At 43.2% G+C, this 14,181-nt stretch overlaps 1 protein-coding gene across 2 annotated transcripts in view; it reads right to left on the bottom strand.

The window, feature by feature from the left end:
• The window catches only part of LOC140717039 (polymeric immunoglobulin receptor-like), a 32,118-nt gene extending 18,758 nt beyond the window's left edge, over positions 1-13,360 (bottom strand). For both annotated transcript variants that reach the window (XR_012096426.1, XM_073030224.1), the window contains exons 1-3: positions 13,275-13,360; positions 11,563-11,883; positions 8,533-8,853 (exon numbers count right to left, since the gene is read on the bottom strand). Coding sequence is in view for 1 of the 2 variants with exons in the window: in XM_073030224.1 (XP_072886325.1) it covers positions 8,533-8,853; positions 11,563-11,883; positions 13,275-13,311 (679 nt within the window). In the remaining variant the exon portion in view is untranslated. The remainder of the gene's footprint in view (positions 1-8,532; positions 8,854-11,562; positions 11,884-13,274) is intronic.
• Between the last annotated feature and the right edge of the window lie 821 nt (positions 13,361-14,181).

Raw genomic sequence — 14,181 nt, 5'->3', positions numbered from 1 at the left:
GTGTTCGTAACCAGTTTAGTGTCTAGAAATCCAGGTGTGGTTTCAATTTCTTTTGGCATGGATTGAATGTTTAAATACAATCCATTAATTATTTCTGGAATAACAAAAGCACATATCAATAACGATAATGATCAAATACCTGATTGTCAAAATCCCATCTGGTCGGAATGGCCTTTAGAGACAGAAATCCCTCATCCCTACTCACCCGAGTTTACCTGTGACTCCATGTCTAATAACGTGCTTCACAAATTGCCCCGCAGAAATGGCCCAGGAAAGACAGGTGAATTCAACACAATAAAGTTGATAGTTGGAGTGATCCTTGCAGAGTGAGACCAGATTCCAGCAATAGCAGAATTAACGGTTACACTGGATCAGATGCAGCACAATAGTGATTACAAAAAAAAATGTTTTAATTAAGGAAATCTGTCCAAACTGTCAATTGGCATAAATGCATTCCACATAGACTGAAAAGTCAACAGCATCGTCCCTCATCACGTGCCCACAGCTCTTCACAAGTAGTGATTTTTATTTGATTTGAGTCGGTATTGTCACTGCCTACTAATATCTCAATGTGTCTCTACATTACTGAATCAATAGATTACTGATCCAGTCTCATTCCAGGCAGGGGAGCACAAGACCAGTGGTGGGTAACTTTCTGGAGGCGATTGCGTGAGACAGAATCTACCTGAATTTGCAAAGGCAAGGTCGGATTTGAGATAGTCAATGTGAGTTTTGTGCATGGGTGTGGAAGGAAATGATGAGTTTTGATTAATTTTGAGTCTGGCTAGGTATTGCTCAAGACCTGGGCCATGAGGGTGACTGGATAAAAGGCAGACGCTTCGCTTGTGTGAGCTAACTATAGTCAGACATAGATCATGCCAGCAATGAGGTATGGTTAACCTTCTTCCGATATTGTCTAGCAAGTAGCAAATAAAGGAACTAACATAGTTGTAAAATATTGTATAGTGGTTAACAGTCATCGCCTGCAATGGGTCATAACAACGGTAAGTATCAAGGCGGTACTCAAGGAAGAAGACCGAAGGGTGAATCTTCTCTGCAATCGAGGCCTGCTGATCCGTTGAGAAAGGCGCCGATGAATAAGATTACAGGAAAGAAGGTCGAAAGTATAAGAAAATTAAACAACTCCACCTGCGTCACCCGCGGACAAAGTTTGGTTGGAAACGGGAGACAGCAGGTACTCTTGTCATCTATTCTCGTGATCTCTATGTGTACAGCTGTGGTGACTAGTCTTTGAAACTAAAGAAAAGTTAGTACAGTACTGGAAACATGAAACAGAAGCTGGGGACGGAGATTCTAACGGGGATTTGGAGTATATGATGTGGTGTTTTAACAAATGGGAAAAGGTGGCTAAACGGCACCAGCCACCAGTGGTTAAACCTAAAAATGAGGAAGAACAAATTACACAGAAGGCTGAGGTGCTCCCATCAAGATTCTTGGTTCCGACTGCCCCAAGCTCCGTACTATATCCCCGAATAGCATCCCCTTCCCCTATCTGGAACTTCTGGATGGTAAGGAAACAATAGAAGTGGTTGTTGGGTGTCCCGGCATTGTGACCGCCAACAACGGCCGCAACTGCAGCCGAGGAGGGGCCGACGGATAGCCCAGACTCTGTTCCAGGCTCCTCGCATAATTGGAGAGAATGTCCGATAATTAAGCCCTGGGCCCCGGCAGAGGTACGCGACATGATTATGGAAGCCTTCCATAGTTGGTTGGGCCAGGCTTTGCCCAGATTTCAATTCATTACCTGGAGATGCCCAGGCACTGCTCAAGGCAGCCTATGGAACTTCCAGACCCGGAGTTAAAGCATGAATTCCCAATGCGCCCCACGGGCACAGGGCCCCTCCATCGGGGAACCATGGGTTGGTGATGGGAGTGTCCTACTGACAGAGTGAAGGATTGGCTGAGCAGAGCAAAAGATGCCATTCTCCCAGGACTCAGGCAATAGGGCGACTTTGGAGAAGTAACTAAATGCCCGCAAATAGAGTCTATTACTAATGTTATTGCCTGATTTAAAGATACTTGGGAATCCAGCCCAGGGATACCCCTAGCAGAAAAGCCCACTGGCGGCACAAACATTTATAAATTGTCTCCGACCAGAGGTAACACGTTCTTTTAAAATTGATCAGTCTGACATGGCAATACCAAAAGGCAGTAAAAGAAATTAATGCCACAGGTCCGATGGTAGAACGAGCCCCTTTCCCAGTGGAGATTGGCTGTGGCAGCAAATAGAAGTCGACATTACAGTGGGGGGAATCTTGGATAATTTAATCGGAACTTGTAAACTAGTAACTGCGGCCCTCAGGGATCCAGATCCCGGGGACGATTATAGAAGCCAAGCAAATCGACATGAAGACGCGAGGGTTGGCTTGTTATGGACCAGATACAGCGGTAACCGTAGTAACTCCGTGACATGTCGACTGTGAATTCCATAGACAGAGTCCCCCTACACTAATCATGTAGAATTAGTGAAATCCGTAGCTCCACAGACTCGTCAGGGGACGAAATATCCGACTACCATCCATCAGATAATATCGCCCATCTCCGGAAGCGGCATTAAACTTGTCACAGAGACGCTATTGTCACAGGGGGTTTTGCGATGAACTCAAAGCCCTTACAGTACCCATCCCCAAACCAGGGAGGCCGAATGAGTGGCGGTCTGTTCGGGATCAGATCGTGCAGCCCATTTCACCGGTTGTTCCGGACACGAATGTGACACTGGCCTCCATCCCTTCGGACTCCCGTTTGCATACAGTAATTGATTTGTGCTCTGCCTTTTTCTCTACGCCACTACATGGGGACCGTCAGTATCTGATTGTCTTCACATGTAATGGACAGCAGTACACATAGACAGGGTTACTGCAGGGTTATGCAGAAAGTCCGGTTGTCTACGCTGCGGCGCTCCGTGAAGATCCGGCAAATTTCCCACTGCCCGGCGGTAGCATGATTTTACAACATACAGACGATTTATTGTTGGCCCCACAGGCTCTGACTGGATGTAGAGAAGACTCTGTGGAATTGTTGAATCATTTGGCTGCCACAGGACATAGATCCTCCTTGCTAAAGTTACAAATCTGCCAGCCTACAGGAACATACCTGGGGTATGTACTGCACAAAGGAACCCGCCAGAGCATGTCAGTGCCATTGTGCAGGCGTCTAGACCTGCTACCGAGAGACAGATAATAACCTTCCTGGGAATGACCAATTACTGCCGATGGTAAATCAGAGTAAAGTCTTCAACAATGGGAAATTGTCTCTCAAAAAAAAACTTGACGGGGTTATTTGAAGAGATGACCAGATGGACTGATGGTGACAGGGCAGTAGACTTCAGCACATGGAGTTTAGCAAGACTTTTGACAAAGTCTCACATAGCAGACGGATCTCTAATATGAGATCACATGGTAAGCTCTCTGGATAAATCCTAAATAGGCTTAATGGAAGGAGTCTGATTGTGATAGTGAAGTCTGACAACATCAGATTTTATCACCAGTGGTGTGCCACAGGGATCAGTGCTCTTACTTGTTAACCACTCTTATTTGTCAGCAATATTAGTAATTTGGAATGATAATGTAGGTCACATGATTAATATGTTATGGGCGACACTGTAGTGCAGTGGACGGTGCAAAGAGTTGTCCAAGTTTGCAATGGAATCTGTTAACTAAACCGGTGTTCAGACCCATTACTCTGTGTCAGCACAATCTGGCCCACCTGAGCATGTCCCATCTAACCATTTGAACTCTCTCCCTCTCTTCTCACTATTGCCAGTGGGTGGGAGATGCAGGAGTCTTAGGTCCCATGCCAGGCTCCTGGATTGGCTTCACTCACCTCTCCACTGAACTGACTCTGCAGCTGCAGACTCACTTTTGAGGACTCTGTCTCATGTTCCATGTGTTACTTGTTTACATATTTTTATTTCTTGCACGATTCATCCTCTTTTACAGGTTCGAATTTTGTCAGTCTTTGTTGTGGATTCCATTGTGTTTCTTTGTTTTGTGGGTGTCTGCAAGAAGATGAGTCTCTAGGTTGTTTATGGTATACATACTTAGATAATAAATTTACTTTGAATTGGGAATGTAGCCAATGGAGCAGGTGATGGAATTGTACTCAAGCAGTGTGAAGTGGTGCATTTTAGGAAATTAAACAAGGGCTCAACTTACACTGTAGAGAACAAAGTGTGCAACTACATTGGTCCTTGAAAGTGTCAATACTAGTGGCCAAAGCACTGAACAAGTCAAATGACATGCTGGTCTTCATGGATGGGACATGAAGTACAGTTGGAACAGCATGTTACACATTTGAAGGATGCTGACAAGACCTTACCTCGACTACTCTGTGCAGTTCCAGGGGAAGGATGTGAATAAATTATACAGGGTACAGAGAACATACACAAAGATGTTACTGTGGCTGGAGAGTTTGGGTTATACAGAAAGTTTGCAGACGACGCAAAGGTTGGTGGTGTTTGGATAGTGTTGAGGATTGTCGAAGATTGCAGAGAGACATTGATAGGATGCAGAAGTGGGCTGAGAAGTGGAAGATAGAGTTCAGCCCGGAGAAATGTGAGGTGGTACACCTTGGAAAGACAAACTCCAAGGCAGAGTACAAAGTAAGTGGCAGGATACTTGGTAGTGTGGAGGAGCAGAGGGATCTGGGGGTACATGTCCACAGATCCCTGAAAGTTGCCTCACAGGTAGATAGGGTAGTTATGGAGAGTTAGCTTTCACAAGTCATGGGATAGAGTTTAAGAGTCACAGGGTAATGATGCAGCTCTATAAAACTCTGGTTAGGCCACACTTGGAGTACTGTGTCCATTTCTGGTTGCCTTACTATAAGAAGGATGTGGAAGCATTGGAAAGGGTACAGAGGAGATTTACCAGGATGCTGCCTGGTTTTGAGAGTATGCATTATGATCAGAGATTAAGGGAGCTAGGGCTTTACTCTCTGGAGAGAAGGAGGATGAGAGGAGACATGATAGAGGTATACAAGATATTAAGAGGAGTAGATAGAGTGGACAGCCAGCGCCTCTTCCCCAGGGCACCACTGCTCAGTACAAGAGGACATGGCTTTAAGGTAAGGGGACAAAATTTCAAGGGGGATATTAGAGGAAGGTTTTTTACGCAGGGAGTGGTTGGTGCGTGGAATGCACTGCCTGAGTCAGTGGTGGAGGCAGATAAACGAGTGAAATTTAAGAGACTATAGATAGGTATATGGAGAAACTTAAGGTGGAGGGCAATGTGGCGGGGGCAGGGTTTAAGGGCCGGCATAACATTGTGGGCTGAATGGCCTGTACTGCACTGTATTGTTCTTTGTTACAGATAGGCTGGAACTATTTTTCCTGAAGCGAGAGTGGCTGAGGGGTGAATTATAGAGGTTTACAAATTAAGAAGGAGAAACATGTGGTAGATGGTCACAGTGTTTATCCCAAATTAGGGAAGTTAAAAACTAGAGAGCCTGGACTGAAATTGAGAGGGGAAGCTGTTAGAGGGCCTGGACTGGCAGTGTTTCCCACACAGAATAGTGTGTACGTGGAAAAGGCTGCCAGAGGAAAGGCTAGGGGTAGGTACACATACACTATTTAAAGTAAATTTGGACAAGTTCATGGACAGGAAAGCTTTAGAAGGATACCAACCAAATGCAGGGAAATGCGCGAAGCTCAGGAAGACACTGTGGTCAGCATGGATGCCTTGGGCCGAAGCTCCTGTTTCCATAACCTGTAACTCTTTGACTCTGCAGCATCCTCTCTAAACTGGAACACACTTTTGAAAGGTTAAATTTAGAGTTCTATTTCATTGTATCTGTTTGACAGCTTATGGAATTATAGCCAATCAGAATCCATGTCAAGTTCAAAGTACAAAGTGCATTGATTATCAAAGTATGTGTGCCATATACATCCTTGCAATTCATCCCCTCACAAGCAGCCATACAGCAAAGAAACGGAATGAACCAATTTAAAAATAAACCGTCAAACACACAATTTGCAGAAGAAAAACCATGTAAACCTGAAAAGTGAGCAAACTACATTTAGAAGTGAAATTCATGAAAGTGAGTCATAGACACAAAGCCAATCATTGGTGCAGATGATTGAGATGCCCGTTAGTTGCGGGCCACAGCCTCAGTTCAGCACAGCGATGAGTAAAGCTTCCAGAGTAGCAAGCTGCCTACCGGCCACCTCTCACCTACGACAGGCATTGCTGTAGTATTTTACGTGGATTTTGAAGGTTTATTATCCTGTTCACAATCATGAAATGCAGTAACCTTGTTCATATCCATACATAAACCCAAAAAGAAGGAATGGGTTCCCTTCTCATATCTCAAAGTGAGTGAGGTATTTTAAACAGCAACCAGAAACTCAGTTTTAGCCATCTCTAATTTACCTGGGCTGCTCAGGAAATTCTCAAGCTAATGATAACTATAAGACATTGGAGAAAAACTAGGCCATTTGGTCCATACAGTCTGCTCCACCATTCCATCATGGCTGATATATTATCGCTCTCAATCCCAAACTTCTGCCTTCTCCTTGTAACCTTTCATGCCCTTACTAATCAGCAAATTATCAAGCTCCAATTTAAATATACCAAATGAATTGGCCTCAATAACCATAGAATCACCACCCTCTGGCTAAAAAAAGTCCTCCTCATCTCTGATGTAATGTAAGGAGTCTGCATGTCTTCCTCGTGGAACGCGGTGAGCTTCCCTGGGAGCTCTCATTTCCTCCCACAGTCCAGAGATGTGATGTGCAGGCTAATTGGTCATTGTAAATTGTCCTGTGATTAGGTGGGCTTGTTCCAGTTCTGTCGAGGGTTGATCAGACGTTGTGGCTCGAATGCCGAAAGTGCCTTCTCTGCACTCTATCACTAAGTAATTAAATTAAAGAGACGTTGTTGTAATCTGAGGGTGTGGCATATGGTCTTGGTCTCCCCCACTACAGGACACATCTTCTCTATGCATTCTATCTAGGCCTTTCAATATTCCATGGGTTTCAATGAGATCCCCCTTATTCAAAGCCAAAGTCAAAGTAAAAATTTATTATCAGAGTACATACATTCAACCACATACAACACTGACATTCTTTTACTTCAGGCATACTTATCAAATCTATAGAACATTAACTTTAAACAGGATCAATGGACAACAAACTGTGCAAACTTTGACTTTGCCTTTGTTGTACCCAGACTTGGCCAGAAAGCTATCAATACCATTGTCATCATTGACATGAAATGTGAGAAGAAGCAGTCACAACACAGACCACGTGGAACACCACGAGTCACCGACAGGCAAATAGAAAGGGGCCCTTTGTTCACACTCTTTTTCTCCAGCCTATCTCCCAATCTTCTATCGATGCTCCAATCTTTTCAATAATACCATGGCTTTTTATCGGCTTTAGTAGCCTCATGTGTGGCACCTTGTCAAAGGCCTTCTAAAAATCCAAGATGTTTCTTTGTCTATCCTGCCTGTTATTTCTTCAAAAAATTCCACCAGGTTTTTCAAGGCAATATTTCCCCATAAGAAAACCATATTTTATCATGCACCTCCAAATGTCCTGAAAACTCATCCTTAATAATGGATTCCAACATCTTCCGAACTACTGAAGTCAAGTTAACTGCTCTATAATTCCCTCTCATTTGCCTCCCACTTTTCTGAAAGAGTGGAGTGACATTCCCAATTTTCCAGTCCCACAGAACCAACCCAGAATCCAGCGATTCTTTACAGATCACTACTAATGCCTCCACAATTTCTTCAGCTTCCTCTTTAAGAACCCTGGGGTGTAGTCCACCTGGGCCAGGTGACTTATCTACCTCCAGACCTCTCAGCTTCCCAAGCATCTTCTCCTTAATAAGAGGAACTGCACTCATTCCTGCCCCTTGACATTGCTGAATTTCTGTCAAACTGCTTGTGTCTTCCTCAGTGACAAATTATGTAAGATGCTTATTAAGTGATTCCTCCATTTCTTTGTACCCCAATACTCTGTCTCCAGCTTCATTATCCAGTGATCTGATATCCGCTCTTGCTTCTCTCTTATACCTAATATATCTGAAAATCTTCTGGTCTCCTCTTGTATATTATTGGCCATTTTCTCTTTATATTTGATCTTTTCTCTCCTTTTGGCTTTTCTTGTTGCATTCTGTTGGTTTTTTTTTTAAAGTTCCCCAATTCTCTTAACTTCCCACAAATTCTTGCTATATTATGTGTCCTTCCTTTTCCTCTTATGACAGTGTCACTGTCTCATGACTCAACACTCATTCTAGTATCTTCAATGCAAAAACCAGAAGTATGAATTGAATGTCCCCAATTTGCCTGGAGCTGCAAGTCCAACTATGTTTAAGACATTCCACACTTTCCAGGAAAAGTCACAGACTTAACTGTTGACTACACTTTGATCTACCCCATGGTGGCTGCAATGTTTAGCTTCTACAAATGCAAAGAAATTCCTTACCCTCACCAACAGTATAAGAGCAGCAGTAACAGAGTAACATAAAGAAATATTTAAATGTATCCTCCCTTGAAAGGAGAACTTACTAGTGTCATTGATTTCTGTCACATAACTGCAGATCCCTGTGTTGCTGAAGATTGTCACGTTTAGCATTCCACTGGATTTTATTCCAAGCCTATTCGAGGCGTTGCAGTAATATCGATGGGCTTGGAGGTCTAAGGATTGACAGGGTAGAACCAGTTCATTGGTGTCTGAGATCATTTGATCCCTAGATGAGTGTTTTTCATGCCAAGTGTACTGAATGGGAAGGGATCCCTGGAGAGACTCACAGGACACTAACACGGAGCCACCGAGATGGGAGATATTTGCTGGTGACAAATATCGAAGCACAGGAACAGACACAGGTTCTGTGGGAAGGAATTCAACAATCAGACACTGAATGAACATCTGAAAATCAAACACTCTTCTGCCACTTTATTAGATACACCTGCTCACCTGCTTGTTAATGCAAGTATCTAATTAGTCTATCACCTGGCAGCAATGCAGTCCATAAAAGCATGCAGACATAGTCAAAAGGTTCAGCTGTTGTTTAGTCCAAACATCAGAATGGGGAGAAAATGTGATCTTAGTGACTTTGACCATGGAATATAGTTGGTGCAAGACAGGGAGGTTTGAGTATCTCAGAAACTGTTGATCTCCTGGAATATTCATGCACAGTCTGCAGAGTTTACAGAGAATGTTGCAAAGAGTATCCAGTGAGCAGCAATTCTGTGAGCTAAAATACCTTGTCAATGAGAGTGGATAGAGGAGAATGGCCAGATAGTTTCAGGCTGACAGAAAGATGACAGAAGTTCAAATAAACGTGTGTTATGACAGTTACTGTATGCGGAGGAGCATCTGAACACACAACACATTAAAGCTTGAAGTGAATGGGCCACAGCAGCAGAAGACCATGAACATACTCCTTGGCCAATTTATTAGTTATAGGAGGTACCTAATAAAGTGGCCACAGAGTATTTAAATGCAGCAACTTGTGAGATATCTGTCACATGTTTGATGGCTATCAGGAGAAAATGACCTGCTGTATAAAGGGAAACATTTCAGAATCAGAATCAGGTTTTTTATCACTGGCATGTGTTGTGAAATTTGTTAACTTAGCAGAAGCATTTAAATGCAATACATAATATAGAAGAAGCAAAAAAGAATAAAATAATAATAATAAATAGTAAATCCATTACAGTACACATATATTGAATAGGTTAAAAATTGTGCAACAAACATAAATAATATATATTAAAAAAGTGTTGTGGTGTTCATGGGTTCAATGTCTATTTAGGAATCAGATGGCAGAGGGGAAGAAGCTGTTCCTGAATCACTGAGTGTGTGTCTTCAGGCTTCTGTACCTCCTCCCTGATGGTAACAGTGAGAAAAGGGCATGCCCTGGGTGCTGGAGATCCTTAATAATGGACGCTGCCTTTCTGAGACGCCGCTCCTTGAAGATGTCCTGGGTACTTTGTAAGCTAGTATCCACGATGGAGCCGACTAGATTTACAGCCCTCTGCAGCTTCTTTCGGTCCTGTGCAGTAGCCCCCCCTCCCCCACCACCACCATATCAGACAGTGATGCAGCCTGTCAGAGTGCTCTCCACGTTATATCTATAGAAGTTTCTGATTGTATTTGTTGACATACCAAATCCCTTCAAACTCCTAATGAAGTATATTCGCTGTCTTGCCTTCTTTATAACTGCGTCAATAGGAACCAGGTTAGATATCTGAGATTTACAAACCCATGAGCTTCAATTGCTCACTTTCTCCACTTCAGATTCCTCTATGAGGATTGGTATGTGTTCTTGAAGTCCACAATCCCTTCCTGAATTCCACAATCAGCTCTTTCGTCTTACTGACGTCGTGTGCAAGTTTGTTGCTGTGAAACCACTCCACCAGTTGGCATATCCCACTCCTATACACCCTCTCATCTTCATCTGAGATTCTACCAACAATGGTTGTATCATCAGCAAATTTATAGACGGTATTTGACAGTGATATTAATACAAAGATTGTGAGGGATGGACAGTGTCTGGACAAAGATCTTTTAAATTGTGCTGAGGCAGAGCAGAAGGAGAAGGAGACTGCTGTTCTTCAGACACATCCACGAGATGGGCATTTCTCCATTTTACAAGCTCAGCCTGGGGTCGGCACATCGTCACTCTCCAGGAGTTCTCATGTTCTGACTCTTCCCAGAGGAAACATGGATGAGAAATTTATTTCATTGAAAGCACAAAGTTAATCACTGAGAAACCTACCATCAGATATAGTGCCTATAATCAAGAGATTCTGTTGTTGTTCAGGGCAAGTATTAGATGGTGAGGAAATGTGATCTGAGTGACTTTGACCGTGCAATGATAGTTGGAGTCAGACGGGGCAGTTTGAGTACCTCAGAAACTGTTGATATCCGGGGATTTTCATGTACAGCAGTCTTCAGAATGGTGTGAAAAACAAGAACTATCTAGTGAGCAGCAATTCTGTGAACAAAAATGCTTTGTCAGTCAGAAAGGTCAGAGGAGAATGGCCCGACAGGAATTCAAATAACTACACATTATGACAGTGGTGTGCAGAAGGGCATTTGAACACACAACACATCAAAGCTTGAAGTGAATCGTCACAGCAGCAGAAGACCATGGACATATGCTTTGTGGCCAATTTATCTGATATAAGAGTAACCAAATGAAGTGCCCACTGAGTGTTTAGAGGAAGCAACTTGTGGGATATCCATCACATGTTTGGTAGCTTTCAGACAGAAATGAAATTGTGACCTGGTTCAGTGACCTGCCGTAGAGAGGGGAACATTTGGCACTGATATTAATGCAGAAATAGTGAGGGATGGACAGAGTCTGGATGAAGGTCTTGAATATGTGCAGAGGCTGAGCAGGAGGAGGAGCAGATTGCTGTTCTTCAGACGCATCCATGAAATGGGCATTTCTCCATTCAACAAGCTTGCCCCCGGTATCAGCACATCGTCGCTCCTTTAGACATCTAATGCACTGACCCTTCCTAGAGGAAACATGGATGAGACATTTATTTCACTGAAGGCACAAAATCAATCACTGAGAAACCTACCCTCAGATATTTGTAGATGTAAATGAAACATCAGATCGGCACCTGGTGTTGTAATTCCACAGCTGTACCATCCTGTATCTCCAGAGTGAAGATCCTCCATAGTAACAGTAAATATTCCCTGTTCCGGGTTATCTGTGATTGACACTCGTCCCCTCCGTCCGTGTTGTCCTTTTGTTTCCACTAAAGTTGAACATTGGATAGTCCATCCATGGCACCAATACTTTGTGTGCGAGCTGTACTTTTCTTCATAGTGACAATCGATTGTGATCGCTCTTCCCACAACTCCTCTTACAGATTTGTCTGCCCACAATGCACCTGAAACTGAGGGAAGCATTTTCAGATTTCAGCAGAAAGCAACAACTTAATGCAAACAAATAACTTAGAACATAAGGGTAAAGTAGGTCCAGGTCATGTCCAGCTTGTGGTCCATGACAGCACAGCCAATGATTTTGGTCTGAAGTGCAGTCAGTTCTGTTACTGTGTCAGCTGTGTCAGTACATTAAATTCCTACTGTAGAGTTCTGAGCAGAAACCCTGGGCTGAATTTCCAGTGCCGTACTGAAGGAGAGCCACAATGTGGTTTATCAATTACCTCAGACCATGTCACCCTTTCAAATGTACACTAAGCTCCCAGAGAGTTCATTTGGGATGCTCATGTGTGTGTGTGTGTGTGTGTCTCGGAATGCAGGGAACTCTGAGGTTGAGATGGGGACTGGTAGGACCATTTGTGGTTATGTTTCAATGCTCTGCATGTGGCCAATTTCCTGACATCTTCGACTAACAGACACGTTTATAAACTTCAGAAAGAAACCCCTCCTGACGTCTGAAACTGTGTCTTCTGGTTCTGATGGAAATTTTATATCTTGCATTTGTCAAATGTTTCTATGTGCAGTTAGAAAGTGGTCGTTACCACTTTAGTGCCTAGAAATCTAGGTGTGATTTCTATTTCTGTAACAATACATTGGGACTTTAAAGATAATTTATTAATTACTTTTAGAATTAAAATCAACATCAGTAATGATAAAGATCAGCTACCAGACTGTCAAAATCCTTTCTGGATCGGAAAGGCAATTCCGATCAGAAATCAGAAATCTCTCATCCCTACACACCCTGGTTTATCTTTGAATACAGATCTAGTAATGTCCTTTACCAATTGCTCCACTGAAATGGCCCAGGAAGGACTGATTTTAAGGCTATAACATTGACTGTCATAGTGATCCCTGCAGAGTGAGATAAGATTCCAGCAATGGTAGACTTGATGTTCTCGCTCAACAGCCTTTGGAAAATTTCTCCACCTAGACATATTCTCTCCCCACCTGGCTCCACCTGATTCCCCTTTTCTCCTTATCTGCTTTCCCACTCTCCCATCAACAAATTCCACTCCTTTTCCTCTCCATTCCATTTATCTGTCATGCTTCACCCCTCCTCAGTCCCCGACCAGCAAGTGAACCCAGTCTCACACCTTCGCCTCTCCTATTTACACTATCTCCCTCTCCACTCACACCTGATGAAGGGTCTCGACCCAAACCGTTGACATTTCCCCTTCCCCTGACAGATGCTGCTTGAACTGCTGAGTTCCTCCCCAGGAGTTTCTCTGAACTCCAGTTTCCAACATCTTTAGTGTCTACAGATATTCAAGTACTCTTCTGGAAATGGTGTATGGCCCCCAAAGAAACATTGATTAAAGAATGTCCAGCGCAGGTTGTCACTCACCAGGTAGGAAACCAATCAGAATAATCGAAGTCCACATCGTTTTATTCACAGAGACCCAGCCAGGACCTGTCTGTCCTCAGAGAGAAATAACTGTGAAATAAAAATGAGGAAGAAGGCAGCAGGAAGTTTGTTCAAAAAAACCACAGTGTATGGTACATGACAATCTGAAATGATTTTTCTTATACTTAGCAATACAGAAACAATTCCCAAAGACCAAATGAAATGGTGAGAAGTGTTAAAATATTGGTCAGAAGCGACAGTAAATGTTCTAATCTGAAGCAAAAGTAAATGGCTGGAGGTGTCGTGAAGCAGGGGATTCATCTGAAATGTTGACCACTCTGCCTCTGCAGATCCCACATGACTCCCAGAGTTCCTCCAAAAGTTTTAGTTTTTTGCTTGTTTTAAGACATTAACTGCGTTGAGTCATGGCGGAAAGTGTTCATGATGAAAAGTTAATGGTGGAAAGGGAAAGAGCCCAAGTTGGTTGTTGTGAGTGTGAGAGGGAAGTTATGTCACCCCTAGTCCAGACCAGGAGATCATTTGATGGCCTGTACTCACTGGAGATTAGAAGGATGGGAGACAATCTCATTGAAAGGCCTATATAAAGAGAATGTGGAGTGAATGTTTCCTATAGTAGGGGAGTCTAGGACCAGAGTGCACAGCCTGAGAGTACAAGGATGGTCCTTTAGAATGGAGATGAGGAAGAATTTTTTGAGTCATAGAGTGGTAAATCTGTGGAATTCACTGCCACAGACCGCTGTGGAGGCCAAGTTATTGGGTATATTTAAAGTGTGATTAGCTGTAGCAGTCCAAAATGGGAATATTTGATGAATCCCATTGGAGCTGTCCGCAGAGTCGCCACTTATTGGTGCCATCTTGAACTTTAACTAAAAATGTTAATTGTTCA

The sequence above is a fragment of the Hemitrygon akajei genome, chromosome 27, assembly GCF_048418815.1.
Source record: "Hemitrygon akajei chromosome 27, sHemAka1.3, whole genome shotgun sequence".
Classification (NCBI taxonomy): domain Eukaryota; kingdom Metazoa; phylum Chordata; class Chondrichthyes; order Myliobatiformes; family Dasyatidae; genus Hemitrygon; species Hemitrygon akajei.
The sequence above is the reverse complement of the archived record's forward strand: the minus strand, read 5'-3'. Positions and strand labels throughout refer to the sequence as shown.